At 46.2% G+C, this 26,515-nt stretch overlaps 2 protein-coding genes across 2 annotated transcripts; one reads left to right on the top strand and one right to left on the bottom strand.

Annotated features, from left to right (window-relative positions):
- The first annotated feature begins 750 nt into the window (after nucleotides 1–750).
- On the top strand, nucleotides 751–18,156 carry rabep1 (rabaptin, RAB GTPase binding effector protein 1). The gene is made up of 18 exons (XM_066696067.1): nucleotides 751–926; nucleotides 5,880–6,008; nucleotides 6,111–6,314; nucleotides 6,626–6,786; nucleotides 7,418–7,537; nucleotides 7,635–7,770; nucleotides 7,947–8,125; nucleotides 8,249–8,350; nucleotides 8,441–8,902; nucleotides 9,143–9,247; nucleotides 9,602–9,718; nucleotides 10,045–10,143; nucleotides 10,500–10,640; nucleotides 10,736–10,925; nucleotides 12,011–12,066; nucleotides 12,295–12,393; nucleotides 13,247–13,363; nucleotides 13,569–18,156. Exons 1-18 carry the CDS (start codon nucleotides 881–883, stop codon nucleotides 13,668–13,670), a joined length of 2,565 nt encoding a protein of 854 aa, XP_066552164.1. The 5' UTR covers nucleotides 751–880; the 3' UTR covers nucleotides 13,671–18,156.
- A 719-nt stretch (nucleotides 18,157–18,875) lies between these two features.
- Nucleotides 18,876–26,515, bottom strand: nup88 (nucleoporin 88). The gene is made up of 17 exons (XM_066696068.1): nucleotides 26,203–26,515; nucleotides 25,751–25,920; nucleotides 23,414–23,539; nucleotides 23,197–23,283; nucleotides 22,831–23,007; nucleotides 22,423–22,609; nucleotides 22,090–22,243; nucleotides 21,711–21,809; nucleotides 21,399–21,489; nucleotides 21,186–21,290; nucleotides 20,853–21,005; nucleotides 20,647–20,772; nucleotides 20,424–20,489; nucleotides 20,195–20,275; nucleotides 19,865–19,991; nucleotides 19,578–19,696; nucleotides 18,876–19,370 (listed from the first exon to the last, which is right to left on the bottom strand). The coding sequence occupies exons 1-17, from the start codon at nucleotides 26,437–26,439 to the stop codon at nucleotides 19,307–19,309; spliced, it is 2,169 nt and encodes a 722-aa protein (XP_066552165.1). The 5' UTR covers nucleotides 26,440–26,515; the 3' UTR covers nucleotides 18,876–19,306.

The following is a 26,515-nucleotide window of genomic DNA, read 5'->3' as shown; positions in this document are numbered from 1 at the left end:
GTGGACAACGTGATCCTGGATGGCCATAGTTTTGCAAGTTTTGCAGGTGTCTTTACATCCCAAACCTGCTGGCAGCATGAAAACAATGCAGATTTCCTTCAATCCAATCCAATTAATGGGTCAATTAAGTAAAACGGAAGCCGTAAAGGTGACCCAACAACAGAGTTGGCTACTACTGCTTTAAAGTGTCTGGATCCTTTTGGAATCATTAAAACAGGGACACAACCATAGTCAATGTCTTAGGTCCTAGTCTAAAGAGTGACAGCCAATATGTCTTCTAACCTGGCAGCATTCGCTCCAGAGACTGTGGTTCTGTATTTAGTTTGCCATGACAAAATCCATTCATGGATGTTTTGGAAGATGTTGATGGTGATTAGGTACAAACTCAAGCAGGAATTTCAATACAACAAAGTGTATTGAGACACATAAAGAGATCCTATTAACCCAGAGGAGTTCTTTCAAAGCAAGCGTCGAAATTCTCAAGCAGTGCTGAAAACTGATAACAAATAATAACTATGCAAATCTTCCATCCCTATACACAACAAACTTCACATGCATTTTGAGCATTGTGAATTAAACAATGAAAATAATGTGTCTAAATAATAACAATGCATACTTTCGCTAATGCATACCATATGAAAACAATAATAAAGCCACGCACAATAGCAATGGTCTGTGAACTGTAGCGGCCGCCCACTCAGCGCCGCCTCCAGCCCCAGCAGCCCCGCCCTGGTCCTGCTCTCCGCCCGCACCTGCGCACTGCCACCGTGCTCCAGATGATGTTGATGTCGGCTTGTCCCAGCTGCGGCACTTCTTTCTCGGGCACTCCCAGCGTCCTCTCCCCCTGAGCCGGGCACTGCAACCCTACCCCCGGGCAACCATGGCCGAGCCGGGCCCGGGATCCTCTGTGGCGCCCCAGCACGACGGTAACGGCCCGTTTGTTTTGACGCAGCTTCGCTTTCTCTCGCCTCCGCTGTGGAGACCCAAGGCCAACGGCCTGCACAGCCACGGGCTCGCCCCGCTCCTGCGCCCGGCGGCACAAGCTCTGCGGGGCGCAGTGACCCGTCTGTGACAGGCGGAGTCGGAGCCGGTGCGGTTGGCGGGGTGTTTCTTGTGTTTTTGGGGAGCCGTGCAAAGACATGAGGAAGCGCATCATGTATGTGAGCCATACTGCAAGTGTGTGGAGCTGTCATGGATGTAATCAGACTTTTGACAGCATGACAGCAGAAGCGTAGTCGGGGCCCGGGATCCCCATGCCTTTCCGCGTTGCAAGTGCGCTGTTTGCAGGCGCGATGGCAGGGATGCTGTCTCTCTCCGTCCGCTCAGTCGTGCAGGCCGATCCGCAGCTTCGTGTGTTTCCGTAGGTGCAGGTCTGTATGTAGACGGGCAGTAATGCGATTTGGGAGGGAGATGCGTGTATCAGCATGCACACCAAGGAGGATACTGGACAATTCAACTTCCATATCCTCTGTTTCATGTAGGGAGAATTACATTGCATATACGCATTGCATTGCAGGATGTTAATAATAGTTATAATAATAGTGTACGTCGTCTTGTTGTTGTTCTTCAAGTAATTGCTATTATTATGAACAGATGCACAGTCACATCACGTTTATATCACACCGGCTGACGTCATGTTAGTTGTCATCTCTCTGTAGTATTTGTGATGGATGGATGGATGGATGGTGGTATTGTCTAACAGTGTTGCTTTGTTTATCATTTTTCATCAGGTATTTTGCTGTGAGGTGAACACTAATTTTGTGAAGTGCTTTTTTGTTTACCAGTCTGACAAATAGTCTAATGCATATAATGAACTTACTAACTTTACAACAAGCAATAAAATGCACGCAAGTGACTAGATACCTCTGGAATGTCAGATAATAATATGTCTTATAAAATCACCTCATTTAGCAAGTTAATACAGTTATAAATGGGAATGGACAAGGTTTTAGCCTTTCAAAGATAAGGCTGTTCTAGGGCAATATTCATAAAGCAACAGTGCTATCACTTATAAGAAGGTAATTAATTTTTCTAAAACAGGCACAGATTTTTGTGTGTGGTGTTTTTATTATTACTATTGCAATCAAAGAAAAACCTGCCTTTTGAGTAAAGGTACCCCAGCATGTCTCTCTGTTACTGTGTTGTAACATTTGTCCACAACAAGCTGTGAAACTTGAGGAGTGCAAGTGAAATATTCCAGCAACTTTATTTGTTGTGGTAGATCGTGCAGCAGCAGTGGTTTTGGGATGTGTAAATGGAGAGCTATATCAATTTCACATTTCAATATGAAAGTGTAAACACCCAGAGGTCTCGTATGATATAATGTGCCTAACAAATAGACAGAATTCCTTACATAAAATGTTTTTGATAGATTTCGTACATTCAAATTGGCTTTGATGGTATTAAGAGAGTGCCCTGAGTATTATCGAATCGCATGAACAAAACCAATCAATCAGAATACATTTGAATGCTTTACGGCATAAATGCTACATTTATTGTTTAACTTGTAACCCTAAAATTATAACCCCCCACCAACAACACAAAAAACAATAAAGAATCGCGAAGAAAACCTGCTATGAAACCAACCAATCAATAATGGATAAGCACAGACTTTAAACATCTCGTTTAACAGCCTTTTTAAACTCGGGACAACCACACTTAAGAGACCAGGTCTTAGATCGAACTGCCCCCTTAAACAACCCAAGTTGCATTCATTGGCAGGGACTCGTGTTGTAAGCCAGGGTTCAATCTCAGTGCAGTAGGCAGCAATCTCTTTATGATCTCATTATGGGTTGCGTCAGCTCCTCGCCGCCACCATCAGACATTGTGAATAATTCAGTGTTTCTGCAGAGCTGTGGGCTTTTTAAGACTGTATACTGTACATCTACTGCTTTTCAGTGGTCAAAAGGGTCTGAAATTAAGGGTAAGCCTGGGTTAAACACATTGAAGGATGTACAGCGATTTATAAACGCGTATATTATTTTTTATTTTCATGTAGATTAATACAAACCTCAAATACTCAGTCTGCTAAAATAATATGAACTGTCAGAGAGTGTACTGAATAATTTTTTCTCTGTGCTTCACCACTATACTCCGCAGTGATCGCGGTGGGGTACGGGGCTGCATTGTGTGTAGTTGTTGACAGTTTCTTTTTCAGCTGTATTCATTTTTGTAATCAATGATTTACTATATGTAGTATAGATCATGTGTAATGAAGACCTAGGGAGCTGCATTGTGCCACAGTGATGTATAGAAAATTGTATTCCAGTTTTTCCATTGAAGAAACTCTACCTCTAAATTGTTGCTGCGCTTTGGCCGATGGATTAGTCTCTTTTATGTGGGCAGACTGGGTGTTCGTGGAATGCCCCTTCTCCAGAATGAATATGTGAGCTCTGTACAAATCAGTGGCTGTCTGAGTCAGGTGGTCATACTATGGCTTATGACACTGACCGACTTGGAAAATCCCTCTGGCATGCTTGACCACTGCCACAAATAGAAGATCACTTCTGTTTTTTTTTTTAATTCCAGTTATTATTTTTCTCTGTAGTTTTCAATTAATCTGGAATATTACAAAAATATCACCTGCCCCCCCCCCTCCCCAAAAGAAAGGGATTGTTTTTGTTTTGATGTTTTCAAAGTTTTAAAATACCTTGGAGATTTGTGAAGCATGAACGAACTAAACAGCTGAGGTAACCGCAAACAAGTGAGCGATCTTCATTTTTGTTCTGTTGTTTGTTTTATTGTCCCATCTCACTTGTATTAACAAAATAAATGTGTAAAAACTATTTGATCCTAAAGTAGCATATTTTCAGTTTCCCCCAGTAGTTGTAACAGTATACAGATCCTGTATGTGTATGTATTTAAAACATGCAACAGTCATTAGTATGGGGGTTCTGGTCCACTTTAAATACATTTAACTTCCAGCAGCAACTTGAGTTCCTTTGATACTGATCCAAGTGTTTAGCAGGTCTAGCCTTGCGTGATGAGATGTGTATCCTAGATTGTATAGCTGCTCACTTAAATTGAACCCAGGGTACCCTGTCGGCACTAAGGTGATATTGAGTCTGTTGTTGAGACAGAAGGGACAAACGTCACTCCCTGGTTAAACACTGTAGTCTGCAGGCTGTTAGACCTCTCAGCTTTCTAGCAGACGATATCTAATGGACGGGTTACTATGGAGCCATACTTTTGGTAAAACTGCTTTGTTAAAAGAGTGCAGATCCTTGTATTTAGATGGTTAAAAATATCATCTAATATACTGTTAGTGCTGAGAACAGCTGCATGGCCATTTTGAGATTTGAAGCCGTGCTAGCACAGTGGTTTAGCATGGTGTCTAGTATGAAATAATCTGTTCAGTACTTTAATTCTTATATTAATACCCATTGTTCTCCATGCAGACCTCCAGGTGGAAGATCATTTAGTGCACCATCTCATAACCACTCAGTAAAACTAATTTTGAGGCGATTACTTGAACGCAAGATAAGCTGTCCTCTGTGAAGGCGGCAAGATGAGATCAAGCATTAAGAGCTTTTCAGCTGAATACCTCTGAAGGAAGAGCACTCGGGGTATGGGAAAACCAGCTCGGTCATTGGTCCACTTGTCACAGTTGCACAATCTAAAACTAACTGTAACTTTGGCACTGACGTGTAATAACTCTCTTTAATTCATGCTGTGAGGGGCTTTCTCAGGCCTCCAATGACATTCACTTGTTTGATGTCGATTAGACTTTACGAGAGAGAGAGAGAGAGAGATCGAGATCGAGATCGAGAGATCTCAGTTTGCATTTTAAATTATTAAAGTCTTGTATCTTAATTGCACTTTTTGTATATGACACGTGTCTCAAGTCTTGGTTCATGTGTGTGTATATATATATATATATATATATATATATATATATATATATATATATATAATATAGATATGTAATATATTTTACACTTTTTTAAATCAGACATATGAGTCAGATCCATTAGTACATTCTCAGACACTTTCACAACTAGTGTTCAAAGGCGGCGAGGAGATTCTGCACCGCTGTTGGTGGATTTGCATAACTGAAGCTGAAGCTGTGGAGAAGGACAACAAGTAATTTACTTGCAATTTGGCACCCCGCTAATCTGCGGATTATAAAGCCTTAGAGTCCTATAGTACTTATGCAAACTGCTTCTGCAAAAGCCAGGGAACAATGACAGGTAATTTAAGGATAAATTAATCTGTGGGGAAAGGGACACCATTCTGACTCACAGAAAGACCCCGTCTCTGTGCTTTGGTATTGCTTTTTCTTTCTCTCTTTCTTCCTTAATATGCGTTTTATACAAATACGAGAGATTCATGGGAAAAGCACTCCCTTGCTGTCACCCTCTAGCTTGGGGACAGACACTCTTGGCATGATCTAGCAGCCATGATCACAGACTGCTGTAAAAGGCCTCCAGCACAGATTTTAACATTTATTGAAATTACAAGCAGAGTTTGTTGGAAGTACATCTGCGGCCATGATCTTCTCTGAGAATGAAACAATGTTTTCCAGATGGCTGAAGTAATAATGGTATGTTAACCCATGATTTCAGCTGGACTGTACTGGAAGAAAATCAATACACCTCTTCAAAAAAAATCTAATAAATAAATAATAATTCCATTCTATGTTACCATCCATGACTATGTGTTCGTTAGCACATTATTGCTTTCGGTTTTAAATGGCCTGCATGTGTGACACACAATCTCATCAGTAAAACGAGTCTGACAGTTTAGCAGAATCTTAAGATGCTGCAGTTTGATTTCATATACAGTCAAAATATTAGGAAGTAGATGGTTGTACGTTGCTAGAAAACCGCCCTGTGTGCCAGATGCTGAAAGAGCCCATGACCCTCTCCTCTGTCTCACAGGGGGGCTGCAGCGCCGCGTGGCGGAGCTCGAGCAGGAGCGCGTAGAGTTCCTGAAATTCAAACAGCAGCTGGAACTGGAGTTCAACCAGAAGAGGGCCAAATTCAAGGAGCTCTACCTGTCCAAGGAAGGTAGGCCCCCATGCGCTGGACAGCTCCGTTTATCTCTCTCCCCATCTACCTCTCGATCATTCTCTGTTCCTCTTCGTCTGACTCTGTTTTCTCCGTGTGTAGAGGAGCTGAAGCGGCAGGGGGCGTCTCTGGAGTCCTCTCAGGCTGAGCTGAGCCGGCTGCAGACCCAACTGCTGGATGCCCAGGCAGAGATGGAGAACATCAAGGCCGTGGCCACGGTGTCGGAGAGCACCAAGCAGGAGGCCATCGACCAGGTCAAGAGGCAGTGGCAGGAGGAGGTGGCCTCCCTCCAGGCCATCATGAAAGGTACCAGAGCTCTCTCTCACTTCACACAGTGATGACAGATCCAGTCATGTGCTGCTTTACTAGAAGGCCTTCAGGTATTCAGGTATACACAAGACTTTAACTAGTCAGTAACTGGCATACAGTAAACCCCAGCAATGTGGTACTAGATTATTGTCACAAGCTAACAATCCATCAGCCCAGTTTTGAAGGCCTCAGATCCCTGTATTCAGCCAGAAACCTGCATGCGGTAACTCCATCGTAGATAGTTTTGGATTGCAGTGGTCCGTTGTGTCATTGCCCCCTCGCTGAGCCCTGTCCCCTGTGCCCATCAGAGACCGTGCGGGACTACGAGGTGCAGTTCCACCAGCGCTTGGAGCAGGAGCGGGCGCAGTGGGCGCAGTACCGTGAGGCGGTCGAGAGGGAGATGGCAGAGCTGCGGCGCCGGTTGTCCGAGGGGCAGGAGGAGGAGAACCTGGAGAACGACATGAAGAAGGTGGGAGGAGGAGTAGCAGGAGGCTGTTCTGTATCGTAGTGCAGAAAATGCCACAAGGACATTTTTCTGAATATCTAGTGTAGGATTTGTAGTGCAATGTCTGTAAAATAGAGTAACTTTAACACTCTGTTTAGTTCTTCAGGCTTGGTAATTCAATTAAGCTTCCAGAACATGTTCATAGTAACAATTCTAAATCACATAGAAACCATCCAATCACAGAGCAGCATTTCCAACAGCATCTCTTGTGTAGAAATGTCACCCTCTTCATCTGTATTTCAAAATCTTCAGTTACCCTTGATATTTCAGGACAGTTAAATGCTAATGGTGCACGATTCACAGGATATCAATTACACTTATATTTTAACAAGTTTTACACAGTTCAGCTTCTGTGGGTCAGTTACAGCAGATCATGCACCAAAAGATTTTAGGCGGAGATCACGAGGGTTGATTTAATTAAAATAAATGTGTTTTTCACTGTAAAGATGCGTGTCTAATCCTAATCAGTTGTGTGAAGGGCGTCACACAGTTTCACGTGGTTTGTGCAGTCAGAATCCTCTCTCATGAGATCTCTTACACAATAAGAGACACCCTTCACATGACCTATTACCTTATACGCTTCCCCCCCACCCAGGCCCAGGAGGATGCCGAGAAGCTTCGCTCGGTGGTTATGCCCATGGAGAAGGAGATCGCCACTCTGAAGGCCAAGCTGGCGGAAGCTGAAGACCGGGTGAAGGAGCTGGAGGCGTCGAAGGTGAGCACTGGAGGGCATCTGTTGCATTGCACTCTTGGGCAGATTAGATTAGATTGCGGTCAGTGCCACGACAAAACTATTTGTGTCTCTCCTCCAGGTCAAGGAGCTCAACCACGTGTTGGAAGCGGAGAAGTCCTGCCGCACTGACCTGGAGATGTACGTGGCGGTCCTTAATACCCAGAAGTCCGTTCTGCAGGAAGACGCAGAGAAGCTACGCAAAGAACTGCATGAAGGTATCTTATACTGCTGCCGTAGGGGGCGAGGGAGGGTCACGTTGTGCTTTGACACGGTCTTCTCCGGCTTTCCTGCAAAAAGGCCAAGACAGACTGAGGGGAAGCCGGAGATGATTGAGCAATGATTTAACAGCAGCATGTTGATGTTAACGTCTGTTTCTCTGCGTCCCTCACAGTGTGTCACCTACTGGAGATGGAGAGGCAACAGCATAACCAGCTGAAGCGCACCTGGCAGCGGGCCAACGACCAGTTCCTGGAGTCGCAGCGGCTGCTGATGCAGGACATGCAGCACATCGAGAGCGTGCTGTCGTCGGAGCAGCTGCGCCAGGTGGAGGAGATGAAGAAGGCTGACCAGGTACGGTGGGCTGCCCAGTCCTGAGCTCGAGCTTCCGGCCGTCACCCGGTGCCCTATCGATTTCCTTTCTCCGTCCTAATGTCATCACTGTAGCTGGCGGTCTGTTGTTTTTTATAATTCTAGGTGGAGAATGAGAAGCAGAGGATCAGTCAGGCCAAAGAGTTGAAAGAGGAAGAGGGGATGGAGAACACTGAGGACTCTCTCATGGCCCTGACGAACGACGAGGTACGATTACCTTCATGGCTCAGTCAGGCGGTACTGTGGGGTAGTTTACTTGATGTGGCCCCAACCCACTGTCCCGTCCTCCTCTCGCAGGCCCACGTCAACCACAGCATGCACAGCTCATTGCACTCCTTGGACAACGAGCCCATGGTCCCCCAGGACGGCTCGGACCTCTTCAAGGACGGCCTGCGCAGGGTGCAGTCCACCGACAGCCTGGGCTCCTCCGGGGGCTCGTTGCAGCCCCGCGGCCTGGGCTACAACACCAAGGCCAAGTCCGCCAGCAACCTGGACGAGTCGGACTTCGGGCCGCTGGTGGGGGCGGACGGCGTGGGCTCGGAGAACCTCGACACGGCCTCTGTCAGCTCCTTCCAGCTCTCCACGATGCCCTTCCTGCTCACCAAGGACCAGGAGAAGGCCATCAAGGCCATGACCCCCGAGCAGGAGGAGACGGCCTCTCTCTTGTCCAGCATCTCCCTGGCCCCGGACACGGCCTACCTGCCCCCCTCCGGCTACAGGCTGGTCAGCGAGAGCGAGTGGAACCTGCTTCAGCAAGAGGTCGGGTTTACAGCCTACCATTGTTGTTCTTCTTACTTCTAACGACCCCAACTATGGGGGTCTCCCGATTTTAAACTATGGTAGCTATCTCACTCTTTTCAAGGACATTGTTTAGAGTTAACTGAGGAAGAACGGTTTGTACTTTGCTGACTGGGTAAGCCATTAACTTTTTAGATACTTTAGTGCATGGGTCGGACTGTTTTTTTTTTTTTTTTTTTTTTATCTTCTCCTTCCTTCCAGGTGAAAAATGCCGGCAGGAAGTTGGGCCGCCGCTGCGACATGTGCTCCAACTACGAGAAACAGCTGCAGGTCATTCAGGGTCAGGAGGCGGAGACTCGAGATCAGGTCCGCCCCCGTGACACCGTCCTTTTTTGTGTCTTTTGAGTTCAACATCGACAACATTTGTTTTCCGTGAATTTGGAAAAAACAATCACTACTGACACACACACACACTCTCCCTCCTTCACGATCACTGAATTAGCTTCTCTTCACATGACTTAATTGGGATGCAACAAAACAGGTCTTTTCTGACAGCTGGAGGGAAGGTGCAGCCCTTACAGGTAATGCCCTGACTCACATGGAACCCAACCAACAGCAGAGGTGTTGATGCGTTACCAAGAATGAAAACCACACTAACAGTGTCTCTCTCTCTCTCTCTCTCTCTCTCTCTCTCTCTCTCTCTCTCTCTCTCTCGCCCAGGTGAAGAAGCTACAGGTGATGCTGCGACAGGCCAACGACCAGCTGGAGAGGACCATCGGTGAGAAGCAAGAGCTGGAGGACTCGGTGAGAGTGAGCAGCGAGGAGACCAGCACCAAGGTCAGTGTCAGCCACCTAGAGCCTTCACTCGTCAGCCTTGCGTGTTGCACTCGCACCGGGGTGTCTTCCCAATACTAGTCTTATAAATCTATTTCTGATAATCACCATGGAGAGGCATTTCCGACAATATCTTTAGGACTTCCCTTCTTAGGAACACGGGGAAATGGAAGTTCTGTCGTTAATCTGTTCTCTGGGTACGTTTACACACAATACTGTCCTGTTTACTGTACACATCCCGCGCTGGGAGAGAGTGCTTCCTATTGGAAACTTGGCAGCAAGCGTGTAGCTCCTTCACTGATGGTGTCTGATCTCGGGATGTCTCTCAGGTCTCCGCGCTGCTGCAGAAAGTGCAGGACTCGGAGACGCTGCTGGGCAGTCTGCAGCAGGCCTTCTCCCAGGCCAAGAGGAGCACGCAGGAGCAGATGGTGAGATAAAGACCCCAGTTATCAAATAGAGATTCCCTGCTTCTGTTCAGAGGTGTTCTGTCTGCTGTCGTTGTTGTTCTTTTGATCACTTCGCACATTCTTGACTAGTGTCTCAGGTTTATTCAAACACTGGGAGGCAAATACAACTCTCTGCTATTTACTTGTCAGTTTAAATAAAAACAAATCTGATGCACCTTCTATCAGAGTTCTAGTATGCTTTGAATGGCTGGGTGCTTAAGACAGAAGTAAACACAGTTGTGCTCAAACCAGGGATGAGTCTTGTTATAAGCTAGTGGAGAGATCTCCCTGGCTGTGGCAGAGCTGGCAGTGTCAGTGAGAGTTGTGCGTCCCCACAGGCCGTGCTGATGCAGTCCAGGGAACAGGTGGCGGAGGAGCTGAGCCGCCTGCAGAGGGATAACGAGAGCCTGCAAGGGACACACCGGTTACACCTCTCCCTCCAGCAGCAAGAGGACTTCAAGATGCCCACTACAGTGCAGGTAGCGCCGTGCGTTCGAGTCTTTGGCTTTCCGTTGTTTTCCTCTCCCGTCCTCTGGGCTCACTCCTGTCCCTGTGGCTATGCTCGTTTGTCCAGGAGCTGCAGGCTCTGGTCATGGAGTACCGGGAGGATGTGGTGGCGGTGCGCACGGCCGCCGATCACCTGGAGGAGAAGCTGAAGGCCGAGATCCTGTTCCTCAAGGAGCAGATCCAGGCCGAGCAGTGCCTCAAGGACAACCTGGAGGAGACCCTGCAGCTGGAGATCGAGGGGTGCAAGGAGGAGATCGGTGAGAACCTAAGTCACCGATCGGGGCCTATAGACTCCCCGAGGGGGTCAGAGTGGCCGAACACACAAACGCACGCATGCATAGATACATATATGGAGTACTACACACACGCCTTTCTGGTATTCATTTTGTTTTTAGCAAACTAATGAATGAAATCAAGCGTGACATTCAACCCCAGACCACTCAATGCAAATAACACAATCAAGTGTTGGTCTGGGTGGCCAGTGAACTTGCCAGTTTAGAAGTACATTCTCGTGCTCAGTCATGTGTAGTTCATCAGGCACCAACCACCGTTTGTCTTTTTTATTTGATTCGATTATTTTTTTTCTGTTGTAAAAACCTCTCTCCTCTCTTTTCTCCTTCGGTGACTATTGCTTCAGACATCTTGGAAGGTATGAACCATGCCGGCTGTGCGGCTGGCTTGTCTGTTTTTGCTGTAGATTGTAGACCACGTGCTATTGGTCACTAAATCCATAAACCCCATCAAGTCACAATCACTACCCGATTCATTGACGTGCTTCTTTCACACGTAGTGCATGGTATACAGTGCTGGATGGCCCGGACAGAGCTGGGGACTTGGGTGTCATGCGCAGGGTGTGAAAATACCAGTAGATGTTTCCTCATTTCAGTTCCTCTCATGGCACTGTTCACACTCCTTATGCTATTTACATTAACATGTGTGTGTGTTTACTTCTATAGTCTTGTTTGCAGCTGTGTTGACAGTGAAACATTAAAAGCGACACAATTTTTGAGAGTTACCGTATTAATTAAAGTAAAAAATGAGACCCCAAGAGGAATTTGGTGGTTTCTGAGTGAAAGATTTTGGCACTGTCCAAAGATTTGACTCATATTGATTAAGAAACTTTAGTGTAGGTTGTGAAATGGTTCATCCAGAGGGAAACTGTGCAGAAGGCCTATTCTGAAATAATATATGTAAACAATGATACTAGTGGGCTGATTAATGCACAGTAGATCCTTCACAAACTAACAATTAATTTCCCACATTCTCCAGAATAAAACATCTCATTTATAAAACTCAGGAGGAAAGTGAAAAGCTTTGAAAGACACTTTGTTCTACTCCACAGCATCTTTCTCCAGTTTGAAAATAGAGTTGGAACGAGTGAAGACCGAGAAAGAGCAGGTACGTAGGATCGTCTGTGTGAGCTGTTTGTAGGAGTGTGGGGAATATGTAAAAAAATGACACGTGAGAGAATATCTCGAAACGAGTTGAAGCCAGCTGCAAAAGCTCACGCTGAGCCTAAAGTTTACTTTGTGTGGTTTACCGTTGTTTCACACTGATGGTGTATTTTGAGGGTGTGCTGTCAAGCCTAGCTCTGAGGAAATGTCGTGGTCTGTGTGTCTCTGGCAGCTCGAGAGCAGTCTGGCGGAGAAGACGCAGCAGCTGGATCGCCTGCAGGGCCTGAGGAGCAGCCTAGAGGAGCAGCTCAAGGAGGTCCAAAGCACCAAGGTCAGAGAGGGCGACCGTGTGGTGAGATGGAGCCCCCTGCTGGCCTTAGCAGCCCATATAAAAGAGCTTTTTGCAGTGGCCCTCAAAAGTATGTTTGTGTTACAACATGAAATCAGAATGGATTTAATCAGGAGTTTTTGCCACACAGAAAATGTCCATAATGTCAAAGTGAAAAATATAATCTGCAAGTTGTTCTAAATTAATTACAAATACAAAACACAAAATAATTGAATGCATAAGTAATCACCCCCTTCAGTCAATATTTGGTAGAGGCACCTTTGGCAACAATTATAGCCACGAGTCTATGTGGATGAGTCTCTACCAGCTTTGCACATCTGGACACAGCAATTTTTGCCCTTTGTTCTTTGCAAATCTTTCCACATATTCTCAATTTGATTGAGGTCCGGGCTTTAACTGGGCCACTCCAGGACATTGACCTTTGGCTTGGCTTGTGTGTGGCTTGGCTGTATGTTTGGGGTCATTGTCCTGCTGGAAGATGTATCTTCTGCCAAGTCCCAGGTCTCCTGCAGACTTTCTTCCAGGATTTCTCTGTACTTTGCTGCATCCATTTTGCCCTCTATCTTTACAAAGTTTCCTGACTAGTGCCCTATTGCCCAGATACTCAGTTTTTGAGGACGGTCTGATCTAGGCAGATTCACACTTTTGAGAGCCACTGTAAATGAGCCACTTTCAGCTGTTCTCACAACCGAACATGCAATCGCTGTCGGCCAGCTAATGATTTACTCGGACAATCCGACTCAATCCGGATCTCATTCGAGGCGGTTGGTCACAACTGGAAGAAAGGCCTCTAGCCAGGCCGACGTGCCTGATTGTGTTGTTTTGTTGGTTGCAGGCGTCTCTGGAGAGTCAGGTGTTCGATGAGAAAGATAAGGCCCAGAGGCTGCAGACGGAGCTGGACGTCAGTGAGCAGGTCCAGAGAGACTTCGTCAAGCTCTCGCAGACTCTACAGGTATGGAGACCTTCCCCAGGTCTGGGCAGGTCCTGGTCTCAGAGAGCCCCATTCGAGCGGGGTGTTATATTTCGAAATATGTGACATATATCCCTATCTGGGTTGGAGGCTCTCCAGAACCAGGCTTACAATATAAGAATATGATGTCACAATAGATTAGGGATATAATTCTTAACTCCTACCGGGCCTGTTTCCTTCCTCTCAGGTCCAGCTGGAGCGCATCCGCCAGGCCGACTCGTTGGAGCGCGTCCGTGCCATTCTCAACGACACCAACCTCAGCGACATCAGCCAGCTGCCCGAGACATGATGCCTGCCCCCACGGCCATCCTCCCAGGCCCACACCACGCTGAGGGGGGTGGGGGGCATGTGGCGGACACCTGGAGTGGCGGGGAGGGGGAGGGGAAGGGGGAGGTGGATTTTTAACTAGGTTTTCTCAACGAAAGTAAAGAAAAAAAAAAAAAAAAAAGCAAAACGAAAAAAATAAACCAACATGAAAACGAGAAACCTGAGAAAAAAATGGAAAAATAAATCCTTAAAAGACAACTGACCTTGTACAGGACAAGGAGACAATGGAGAACACTAATGAGACGAGGAGTGTAAATAAGATAAGGAGTGAAGCGTGTGGGGAAAGTGGAGCTTCTGTCTGTCCGTGTTTCTGTCTGTAAGCGCTGTCAGTGGGCCGCTGGGGATGAATTGCTGCCCCGTCCCGTCCTCATCCAGATCAGGAGCCGTGGGAGGAGCCCTTTCAGAGTCATCGGGCCTTCATTTTTGTGCGAGGAGTACGGCAGCTACTGACAGTACCCTCTCCCTCTCACTCTCCTCTGATTTTGGAGTGACTCTCGTTCTGCCCTGTTCCAGCTGGCAGACGACCATGTGAAACGAGAGACTAATGAACTAATGAAGGAGTCCCAGACGGAACATTTGTAACAAAACGAAATATATATATATTTTGGTTTGATGAAGTAATTGCTTTTCTCTTAAAAACAAACACACTCTCACACACACAAAAACCAATCCTGCTGTACCTTCCTGATTCACTCATGCATTAGTTTTATCCAGATCTGTCCATTCCTCAGTCACTGGCCTGCAGGTCTCCTATCCTGACCCTTCATCTTGCTGCTTCTCCAACACTGACTGGGTTTCTTTCCAGCAGTTAAGAGTTCTTACAGCTTCCAGAGAAAAATGTTTCTTAAATCCACTTCATCCATCTCCTGCTCCAGGAATAAATCCAACTCTTCTGGTTGAAATCCAGACCCCAGTGAAGAAGACTACTATTGGACTTCCAGCTGCGATTGGGATTGTGGGATCAGTGCTCTCTGGGATCCACTTATTTAGGGATGGCCGTCAATCTGAATGATACATTTGTACGATCTGTGTGTCCTGGCTGCTACGATGTCTGAATAGGTGTCAGTAGTTGTCTTAGTGTGGCGATCATCTTGGATATCGAGACCTCCCCCCTAGGGTGATGCTCTGAAGCTTCACGGGTGGTTTGACCGGCCTATAGAGAACCTGAGTTAAGTCACTGTGGGCAAGGAGGCTGGGTGAGGGGATTTACTGTTATCTAATGGCCTCCGCACATTCATATCTACCAGCATTGTGCGACTAAATTTAGTTTGTTTATAGTCTATCTTTGCTACCAAACATAAACGTAAACCCCATCGACCACGACTCAAACAAGATGGAAGTCTATTATGATAAGCAATACCCTTTAACATAATGATTCCAACCAGATTTGGTTATATCATTGTCTATTCTTCTCCCAAGTCAGGGAAGGGGTGGCAGGTCTGAAAACAAGATGATCCGTCTGTGACGCTGTTTGCTCCAGTCTAAACGAAAACCACACAACTCCCGGTTTCATCCTCCCTGACACTACTGTCTCATCAATTTTCTTTATAGTGAATGGAAACGCTGAGCTGAGCGCTTTATCTACGCCAGCACAGTGTACCCTGGATGTGCTTGTGTTGGTGGTGGTTGAAAAATACGGAGAGACTCTGATGTGCAACGATCTGCATCTTCCTTTGTGTCCCACTGTGTGCGTGTTCGGTGTGATTCTGGCGTTCCTACGTGGGTTGATATTTGCGGAGCTAACCGGTGCTACGGCGAGCTAAATACCTCCTGAACACTTCTGTCAGAGCTGAGATGAAATGATAATGTCACAGATCTGTTATCCATCACATTGTAGCCGCTGTGCAACACTAAATTGCTTCCACCAGTACACATGGCAGCACGGACCTTCTATTCTGGAAATGTTAGGGAGAATACAAGCATCTACCCAAAGACAATAACAGAGGAGGTGGAAGGATAGTATTTGTGCCACTATAGCCAACATTACTGAAACAGAACAAGAAGAAAATGGGAGAGGGTTGTGCACACTGAAAACGAAAATCCTGGTCTTCAAAAATAGTGTTGTTTAGAGTATAAATTGTGAAGCAGTTAATTGTCTTTATTTTTGATTAGCCTGTATTGTTGCCTTCATTTTGTATTTGACAAGCATCACTGCTTTTTATTCTATAGAAACAAGAAAAGTAAAACCTCAGAATTGTTTTTGGGGGGGATGATTGAGAGGAAGTGTGCAGACCCTTAAATCAGCATTGCTACAAGGTGGGTCTTCAATTACACCAGAACATGCAACCCAGGGGCTTTCCTCATGTCATTTTCAGACGATGAGCCGGTTTCCCTTTGTGGATTTGGTTTTCACCTTGATTTAGAGAAGTTACACCGAGTGGAGTGTGATGTGGGAAGAGCGTCGTTGAAAACGGGAACAATCGGAGAAAGATAAAGATGAGACCGCTTGGCTTCAGAGGGTTACGAAGTGCAAATCCTGACAGTGTGGCAGCCAGGATAGTCTGATTAGTCAGGAATATTAAAGCTTACATTGAAACACCAGAAGAGCTGAATTCATGGTAGCTATACTGTTTATATTGTAGTAATATAGTACTAAAGTAACCAGGCAGATTTACTAAAGAAACAAAGCGAATCCTTCCACAGCGTCGAAACCCGAACACAGAAATGGTTTAACACTATATTTATTAGCTCTTTACAGACATTTCAAGAGCAAGATGAAGCCAGTGCTAACCGTTTTGAGCGCTATGTAATATATGAGATGACTGCAGATTTAGCACAGCTTCTGTACATCTGAACGCCCTGGACTGGATGTCTAATGTATGTCGTTTTTGAAACCCACAAATGAAATGGCGTTTAATCCCGTCCAGGTCGTTTGTCATCACAGAATTCACGTGGTTCCAAAACGAGAAGTTAAATCGCTCGCACAAAGGTTTCGCGGTTTCAGATGCCGTCGCCCTGCTGCGGCTATCTTCCAAATATCCGAAAAATCACTGCTCTGTGGCAGTGGGAAGATTAGAAGATAAGTGTAAAATGGGAAAACCGCAGTGCGAAAAAAGCAGCACAGTAAATTCTCCACGAGTGATGGGTCCTATTTGAAATCAGTAACATTAAAAGGAAGGTGTCCATTTCTATTCAATTATACTTTTTCTACCACTAACCCCATCTTTGACTGGGATTAAAGTAAATGTGTTGCTTTCCATCTTTTTAGTTGTTTTTTTAATCACCATGTGTAGATTGACCTGATGTAAACGTGATTAAAATATATATACATCTATATATATTCTAAATATCTCCCATCTGCACACGCTGAGGTCTCCGCAGCACGTCTGGAGTTCAATATGACAGCGGTAGCCGTGTGCATCTGATGTAGACATGTAACATTTCTGTAATCATGTCCACAGCACTCGTGCACCCTTTTAAACCTAATTAACAATATTACCTGTCAATACATTTGTAATTTATTAGCTCCCAGTTTGTATTTATTGTAATAACTGATGTGTACTCTGGTGTTTTAAAAGGAAACACAGTGTTCACCATGAAAACAAGGAACGAACAATGCAACACTAAACCTTTTCCGCTGTCCACTCATGAAGATCTTTAAAAGGTGCTTGGTCTCAACATGTCCTACCTTCGTTCTCTCAAGAGCACTTTCTGAAGGCTTGCACAGCTCATCTGTACGTTGTATTTCCTTGTGGAAGTTATTCTCCTCCATATTCAGTTTTAAGGAAATGTTAAAAAAGTAGAAAATGCATTTTTTGTCATTGGAGAAATATTCTGATTAGGGTGTCAGACTTTTTTTTGCTTATTCATAATATTGTTTGATAGAGTAATATTGCTTTCAGCTTTGAAAGGTTTCAAGCTGAAGTTCCCAAATGTGGTTGGCAGGAGATTTACTTTAATAAAAGTTGAAGCTTGGAGGGGTAGGAGGGTCAGTGTTTATGCCATAATAAAGGCATAATTTTAGTCCAAATCATCCTGAAAAGCAAATCTCATTGGATTGGGATAGTGGCGATACAGGCTGGATAATCCTTCATATCATGCTCTACACAACCTGCCAGTTTTATGCCCTTATAACCTTGGCGAGACATTATACTGTATTTGAAGTCCATACATTTGCTTTATTAAGTCATTAACAGTGGTTTAAATCCTTGCCCTAAGCAGTGCAACTACACAATCTAAACCAAGGCTAAATGTGAATTAAAGGAAACTAAATAATGTTTTGGTGGATTAAGTGCATTCGTTGTACACATACAGCTACCTGGGTTGCAGCTTCAAGGTCTTACTAAGGATGTCCCTGGTTTGGGAACCTCAGCTTAATACAAACCAAATAAAACTTGTGTTCTCCAAGCTCTGTCTGCATGCACCGCATTGTCACAGGAGCCCTCTCGTAAGCATATACTCTTTGTACATATTTGTGTATATATCTAATAAACCAGATTGTAATTTAATCGCTGTATCAGATGCATTTCAAGGGATTAAAAAAGATCGTATATAAAATCTATTTCAAACACTGACTAGGTCAAAGAAAGCATCGTGTTCATGTGATGCTCTTGCGTTGGTTAGAAGTTTTTAATCCTTTAACTTCATTGAAGCAGCTCAGCGACACAGTTTTGACACACAATATCAATAGTGGGCATCAGGCACAGAGATGAAAGATCTGCAGTTATGAAGATTAAGTCGGAGGGGTTGAGGTTGAGAGGAAAGAAAGATAACGCTCAGCTTTGAAGGCTTTCCAGCCGTTGAGAACTGCTGATCATTAGTGGGATTGATGACAGAAGAGTTGGGTGTGTCCATTGGGTGGGACTGAATAAAAGCCTCTTTGATGGAAATGCAATGTTAATACATCCTCAGATTGAAAACGTGGAACTCCCTCCCCCCAGACCGATCTGTGACGTCAAGCAAACGTGATCTGTGATCGTTATGATATGAAATCACACTGCCTTACCCGGCGTATGCAGCACGCTGATGCAGTTTATAAAAAGATAATTTGTTTATGTAGCATTAGAAAGTGATCTACGAACACTAGTCATGCAAATATCAAACTCATGAGATTAATACAAAGCCAAGAGCAGCAGCAGTCTATGTTGAATAGACTGACAGCTGGGCTTGGCCTTCCTGTGTGACTTCAAACTCAATGACGCATCAACACTGAGACTACAACTGCAGCTTAAAAAACAAAACACATGTTTATTCTGTGGTTAGATCAATATACATAAGGTACACGTTTAAAAACTCATCGCACAAGTTCTTCAAAGACTACTATACCTCGGATGCCAGCTTGCTGTGCTGACATACCACACGGAGAAGAAAATAAATTCCCAAACACACCGAATACCAAAGCCAGGCCCATCACAGACAAGACCCTTGTTGACAAATTAAATTAGGCTCTCTGCCTCGCTTTACATCAAAAAAGAAAAAAAAACAGTTTGAACTGCCAACTGGCAAAGACGTTCCTTTCAGTCAGAGTGGGTTCTGCACCATCTTTTTTTGGATGACTTTGCCTCTGGCGTTTTCTTTTGCAGTCTGGTGTGGAGGTTGTGGGCTGAACCACTTTCTCCAAAAGTTTTTTTTAGTTTTTTTGTTTTCTTTGCTTGCTTTTCAAAAGCTGAAGTGGTTCTTGATGTCCTTGATTTGTTTCATCATGTCTGCAATCTGCTCCCCCCTGTCAAAACAAAACACCAGCTCAGAACAGATGCCTTTCTCTCTGGAACACCAACACAAAGCTGAAGGCCTCAATAGCACCTATCAAACCACACCCAACAGGCACTGGATTGTGAACTCTTGGGCTTGGAAACCACACAATCCCAAACAGCAGCAAAAGGAGTCTTAATATTCTAAGCCGATCAGAAGATCGGTCTCTTGTACTCACTGTTCTTTGAGGACAGCTTGGACACACTTTCTTTGGTGGGCGTTGAGCGCTAGATTGGCCCTGGCAGGAGACACCCCCTTCTCCATCTGCTTCGTCTGGTAATCCATTTTCTTGTTCACCTGGAAGGGACGACCAGAGTCTTCATTCACACTTCATTCATTTTCATACATTTTAACTGACAAAGGGCTGCATCTCAGCTACCCATGAGGCCGTTTAAAGACCTGGGAAGATCTATAGGACGTAAATCAGCGGACGGGCTGTGCCAGGCAGTGTGTCCACTCCCTGACCTGTTTGATGCCGTTGCCCAGGTGGTGCAGCTGGTCGTTGATGGTCTGCAGCTCCTTCCTCATGTCCTTCTCGCTGTCTGACAGCACGGGCAGCTGGTACCTCAGACTGCCCAGGACCCGCTTCATCCTGGAACAGCGGGCGACAAAATCAGTCAGCGATCTCAACTCAGGCCGGTCCCACATGCCCACGGCTCGGTATCGACACAAACCACGCGTTATTGACTCGACTTCTCAACAGAAAGCACTTTTGTGGTCTAAAGCGTTCAGATGAAATGGCTGTGGGTGATCTATCGTTCTCAGAGAGAGGATGGGTAGTAGTGAGTCCGGCACCTGTTCATGATGGCCTCCTGACGATACTTGGCGTCTTCGTACTTGTCGGCCAGGCGCTCCGCCATCTCCCGCAGGCTCTTCCTGTGTGGGACACAAGGGGGGGGGAAATCAGCTCAGTCTGCTGCTTTTCAAACACTTGGCTCTGTGGAGGACTCGACTTAACCCAGTTACCAAGCAGCCATGAAAAGATCAGGGTCCGATCAGGGACACCCGTGTCCGTCTGTCTTACCGTTCCTCTCTGCACAGCGCCAGGTCCTCCATCTGCTTGTTCTTCTGTCCACACAGCAGCTTAACCCTAAAGACAGAGACACAGAGTGGACATTCAGCGCAGGTGAACTGTACAGAGTCGTACCATCAATGCCGCCCTCTATAACACAGCTTCTGCGTGGCACTAAGGCAGCAGTACAGTGAGGAGCCCCTCATTTCTGGGGGGACCCCATAGTGTGGCATACCTGTGCTCCATCTCCTCTCGGGCCAGGTCCTGCTTGAGGATGTACTCCTCCCGAAACACCTGGGTGGCGCGGCTCAGCAGCTGCAGACACTCCGGAGGGGGAGGGGAGCAGTCCTTCTCGCCCGCCCTGAAACACACACAGCACAGCCATCACACACAGACTCGGCACAGAGTCACGAATGCACACCAGAGAAGCACGCAGCTCACCTCAGGACCAGCGGGTTGGTGGAGTTGCGCGCCAGGATGTTGCGGATGTGCTGCTCGAAGGAGTCCTCGGCCAATCCGCGGAGAGGAGAGCTGCCCAGGCCCAGCCCGGGGCGGGAACAGAGCAGCGGAGGGGAGGGCGGACGAATTGAGCTCCTGTGACAGAGGAACACCGAGCTCAGTCAGAAAAACAACAAAACAAGCTCCAAAAAATTCTAATTTAATTGCGATTCTTATTATTCTTAAAAGGTTGTAAAAATAAGGCTACAGCTTGACAAAATGGGACACGTATAGCAATGGACATGCGATACAAGGACAGCAGTGTGGGGGGCATACAGTAGGGGGCGTGTGAGGCACTCGTGGGCGCTGGTGATGCAGATCATCGTGGCTCCCAAAGACAGGTCTGACACGATCCAGAAACCCCTCACTGGAGCGGACGAGCTGGAGAGAGAAGGAAGGAGCGGTGATTTAAAACCTGTCAATCGATGCAAATTAACAGGATTGAAAAAGTAGTTCATCAATTGGCCAAGGATTGTTTCTCTCTCCCACCTGCTGCTGAGCGGCCGGGTACACAGGATGTGCTCCACGATGCAGCGCTGCTCGGACGCCAGCTCCTGCAGATTGTCCTTGTCCTCTTCATCTGTCCACAGAGCACGAGAAAGACAGACAGAGGCGAGTCAGTACTGATACAGGAACCTAGATCCACCGGCAAACTAATTTCACCAGTGATTTCTGTGGATGCGGCAATACGATTGCAGTGCTGTATATCTGGAACAAACAGGTGTGTGCTACAGCTGCATCGTATCCAATTGTCCTGTATTGACTTCTCCCACAGACGTCCTGCCCTGCGTTTCCACTCACCTGACTGCAGGAACTTGTGCAGCTTGCTGACCCAGGTGAGTCCCACGCTGTGGACGCCCGCCTCATGGGTACAGTGGTACCTCTGCTGGCACAGTGGATCTGCAACCATCAAGTGAGACACGACTGGATCACTCGGGGTACCGAAGTCAAGCACAGCGACAAAAAATGCAAGACTGATCAGAGGTTACTGGACTTCTTTTACAGTCCTTACATGATAAATCTGGACCATGTGGTTGTCCTTTGTCCTGCCAATCTAGCGATAAGATTTATCTGGAAACATTTTAGTATACTACTCAATCTGAGATCAGAGAAGTTCAATCTTTGGAAAAGGTTGATCAGATTGGTGCAGCAGCGGCTCACTTGGAGATCCCACCCTCACCTCGGTGCAGCCGGATTGGGCAGGTGAAGTCTGACTCCAGCGGCTCCTCCTCCTCTTCGCCGGACGCCAGTTTGAGGGTGAGCTCCAGCTCCACACACTCAAACACATAGAGAGAGGGCACGGCCTCCGTGCCTCGGGCCCACCTCTCCCCCGCCTGGACATACAACACATCACAGCGTCACAAAAACACTCCTTTCACACGGGCTACCAATAGTTACGATAAACAACACTTTTACTGGAAGTTTAGCGTCACACCTGTCACACAACAATCAAGTCTACTTTGATTGGCACGGCAGCCATATTGAACTCCTCAGTGGCTCGCTAGGTACTCACTACACACTCCTCTTCCTCCTCGGCCTCCAGCACCACACAGTGGTACAGAGTGCCCGTCTCTGTGGCGATGACCAGGATGTTGGGCACGCAGGGCAGGCACAGCACGGCACAGGCATCGTAGCCGTAGTTGTCCTCGGCTGCGGGATGCATGGGCAGGGGCCCCAGCGGCTTCCCCAGACCGCCCGCACTAGGAGAACACAAACCATGGCCGATTACACACAGGACTGGCACGAGCACCCAGTGTCTGCTGCTCAGATTTGCAGTGTGAAAGGGAAAGCACAGAGAAGTGACACCCAATTTAAAACCAAAGAATTTCAGCATCAAATGACTGGACATGTGTTTCAATCGCACACATCTGTGATACAGGGTTATTTTTAGTCCGCGCCAAATCGATGGCAGTGCACTGACCCGAGTGCCAGGGTGGTGTAGCTCAGGTAGGTCTCTCCATTCTCGTACAGGATGTACAGGGGGTACGCCAGCACCTCCTCCTTCGCTCGCTGTCCCGGGAGCTGCTGGGGGCTGCAGACCAGCGGGCCGAAGTCAAACGCCACCGCGATCTCACCCAGGGAGGCGGCGTAGGAGCGCCTGAGACACACAAGACAGCAGGTCAGTCAGAGAATCATATATATATAGAAAATGCAATTACAATCAATATCCAATACTGGATTCAACATTATAGTATACTGAATCACTTTCATGAAACCTGTTGACACATAACAGATGCCTGCCATTTTATATTTGCAAACTAAGAGAAACTGTACAGCCAACGGTTACCCTCGTGTGCGAACAGCGCTGCCGTCTTCAGACTGAGACAGAGAGAGGACCCGGGCGGGAGACTGAGGCTCCTTCAGATTGTAGAACCTGTGGAGTTGAGGAGACAAGAGAGTGGAGATGAAGGTCCCACATTGACTCTTGGGGTCTCTTGCCTGGGCCTAAATCAGCTCAAGGAACCCACAGCAGATTGGTACTGCAGGGATGAGGCGTCCTTCACCTGAGGGTGTTGTCAGACGTCAGCAGCACAAGGTGTGGCTCCTCGGTCTCACTGGGGTACCAGGCGGCATGTCTCAAGGATACCAGACCGGAGCTGGTAAAGAAGCGTTCAGCCACCGGGATGGTCCTGCCCAGACAGAGAAGCCACAGTTACGACCAGTCAATGAATAACCAGTCTCTCATTTCTCTAATACCGAGGGTACTAAAGCGATGGCGCAGCACTGAGAGAGAGAAACTGGAGACCTGAACACCAATCTTACAACACTGAGCTTATTCATGGCCGTGAAGACTTCACACTCTCCTTAAAGCATTGCAGTACATTAAGATGGGTGGGGAGGGAGCAAATGCAGTCGCAGAGCACTGGAATTGTTTGACAGCTCTACACTTCTCTGGGGAGGAGAGGGTGTCTCGGCTGGGAACAATATGGTTTGGCGTAATTCCCTCCTTCAGCCCGCAGTGCAACTTCCTCGCTTAGTGCAACTCAGGAGGGACACAGATATACCCTTTTACTGCCGAGTAATTAGCTAGAACAGTATGAGGTTCCTCTCAATCACACCGCATGGATTTTAAGATCTTAAAGGGGCAATTCCTGTTTAACGATGCTAGATTCTCGTCTATAACGCACAGTTGAGATGACATTACTGAGGCATTTGGTGGCAGCTGTGATCTCTTCATCGGCAGACAGCATCCTTTCATCCTGAACTACAACGAACGCATGCCGGTGTTTTGATCAAGGCAGCAGTGGTTCTTCTGTTCCACATCAAAGGAGGCCATCTCAGTGTGATCTTTCATCTTTCGTTAAAATTACATGCAGCATCCCAAGCAGCAGAAACTTCTCCCCGAGCACCACAGCAACCGTTAAAACAATCGGGCTAGTGCAGTTCTGTTTAAGTTCAGTCCAATTGATGGATCTGTACGCTCCGAGATAACGCAACACGACCCTGGAACTGCTACCAAGGAAACGGACTACTGCACTGCCTGTAAAAGCTGCAATCGACAGTTTATTATGTTTTCTCTGCTAAATGTAATGACCTTGACGAGACATAGAACAAGACTATAAAATACTTAATGGGATTACCGTGTTCTTACACAGGAATTCATTTTAAAAGTGGCCCATATTGATCATTGTTTCTTCAGGACTATTTAGAAATTCATGCTTTCCACTTTTTCCATAGCAGATGATACTCAGATTATTTCTTATTATTTTTAGACATAGTTCAGAAGCAATGTTCCACCCATTTTTTACCGAGTCCATCTTTACAATGAACCCCAAAACCAGTGATGCTTGTAAGCAGTTTTCAATAGACTATGAACGCTCAGAAAATTTCATCAGACAATTGCAATTCTGTCAACACCCTGGTAGTTGCATTATGTGGATTCTTGTGCACCTGCTAATGATCAGAGCTGCCAAAATCCACCGCCCAACTGCCCAGATTTTAGTTTACCTCTCTGTCAAAATGTTTTAGTTTTTTTTAAAGTGAGAATAAATCAAAATGAATGTCCAGAATGGGATGAAGAGACAATTCCAAATATAACCGATTCCCAATTCCCCCCCAATTTTAAATGTAATATTTGATTCTAAATATAGAATAAAATAGTCAACTACATGACTAGGATTTATTTTCAATCCTTCAACTATAAAATGAGAAAAAAAAATAGTTTCATAGTTTTTCCTAATTAAATCACAGGCAGGAACGCTGTTGTTTGAAAGAGAAACCAAAATCATTGGGAATTTAAGTATTTTCCATTCAGCATACATTCATTAAAAAAGCAAAGTAGTTTGTGGGGGAAAACTAAAACTACCAGGAGTCTTTTGGTTCCGATTCTCAGGTTCTGTTACATCAATAGTGTCCCAATCATTTCTCACATTAACATGTAAGTGCACAGAATAATGCAAAGCAGGTTAAAGGTTATACGATGGGTTGTGTTGCATTAGTAATGCAGTTTTCCTATTACTTTTAATGACGTTTATTTTTTTAACAATTAGCCTATACAGTTTGCTGATTTAAAGCAAACTTATTGGGCTTAGTTTTATTCAACATCATTTTCACAGACTTTGTGAATTGATGCAAAACATGTCAGGAAAGACATATAAAGCAAGCAAATTAAAAACGTTTTAATATAGGTTTTTGCACTTGTTTTTTCTTGAAACAAGTTTCATAAACATTGCAATAATTCAAATTAAAGAAGTATCTTATGTGTTCTGGCTTTAGCTGTTCTCTCTCTCACACACTATATATGTAGGTTTAAGAATCGAATTCGAACTCTGAGATGGAACCGATTCTGGAATCCTCTCCCACATCTTTGGAAAGGTCCATCCCCACCGCCGGCCACTCACTTGCAGTTGACCCGGGCCCGGCCGCCCTCAAACTCCGACCTCTTTCCCCAGCGCTGCGGCAGCTCCAGCACCGTGGCGCCCCGCAGCCCGATCAGAGCCACATGGAACTGCGTGGGGCTCAGCAGCACCTGGCACACCTCGAACAGCGGCGGGTTGATGCACAGCAGGGTCTGGGGGGAGAGTCAGGACAGCGCATTGACAGCTGGAGGTCACCGGCACGGCCCCCTGCTCTTATTCCCCAACCAGCATGTTTACACGTGTATTTCACTGTCACTCATTTCATTACATTCAATACATCCAGTGACTTCATTATAGAGATTTAGTGCAGGATCAACTTCATAAACGGACATGTGTGCGAGTGGATACATACATGCACACACACGCACTTAATAAAAGGCCTTGTATTCATTTAACGTGTTACACTCCGGCCAGATGACGGGCACCGGACTCACCTGGTACTTGGCACCATCGCAGCCCTCTTCTGAATTGAGGTACCGCAGGTTTGTGGTGTAGAAGACCTTGTCGGCTTCGTCCCAAACGAACAGGTCTCCATTCAGACAAAAGGCGAGATTCTTAGCCGACGTCCTGCCGCTTCCCCGGCGCTGGAAACCCGCATTCTCTCGCAGTTTGGTGAAGATTTCATGGCCCGGTAACTCACTCCTCCACCGCTCCCCTGCCAAAGCCGCCATCTTCCACACTTCCAGATAATAACCGCAGCTCGGCGTGATGGGATGACGTCTCAATTGAAGTAACCAATAGGATCGT

The sequence above is a fragment of the Amia ocellicauda genome, chromosome 22, assembly GCF_036373705.1.
Source record: "Amia ocellicauda isolate fAmiCal2 chromosome 22, fAmiCal2.hap1, whole genome shotgun sequence".
Taxonomy (NCBI): Eukaryota; Metazoa; Chordata; class Actinopteri; order Amiiformes; family Amiidae; genus Amia; species Amia ocellicauda.
This window is presented reverse-complemented; position numbering and strand designations above follow the sequence as displayed.

Coding starts and splice junctions, on each gene's coding strand:
- rabep1 (XM_066696067.1), top strand. CDS start 881: ATGGCCGAGCCGGGCCCGGGATCCTCTGTGGCGCCCCAGCACGACG. Junction 6,009..6,110: donor GCTCTACCTGTCCAAGGAAG/GTAGGCCCCCAT, acceptor CTCCGTGTGTAG/AGGAGCTGAAGCGGCAGGGG. Junction 10,144..10,499: donor GGAGCACGCAGGAGCAGATG/GTGAGATAAAGA, acceptor GCGTCCCCACAG/GCCGTGCTGATGCAGTCCAG.
- nup88 (XM_066696068.1), bottom strand. CDS start 26,439: ATGGCGGCTTTGGCAGGGGAGCGGTGGAGGAGTGAGTTACCGGGCCAT. Junction 20,773..20,852: donor ACCAACCCGCTGGTCCTGAG/GTGAGCTGCGTG, acceptor TGTGTGTTTCAG/GGCGGGCGAGAAGGACTGCT. Junction 20,490..20,646: donor CGAGAGGAGATGGAGCACAG/GTATGCCACACT, acceptor CTCTGTCTTTAG/GGTTAAGCTGCTGTGTGGAC.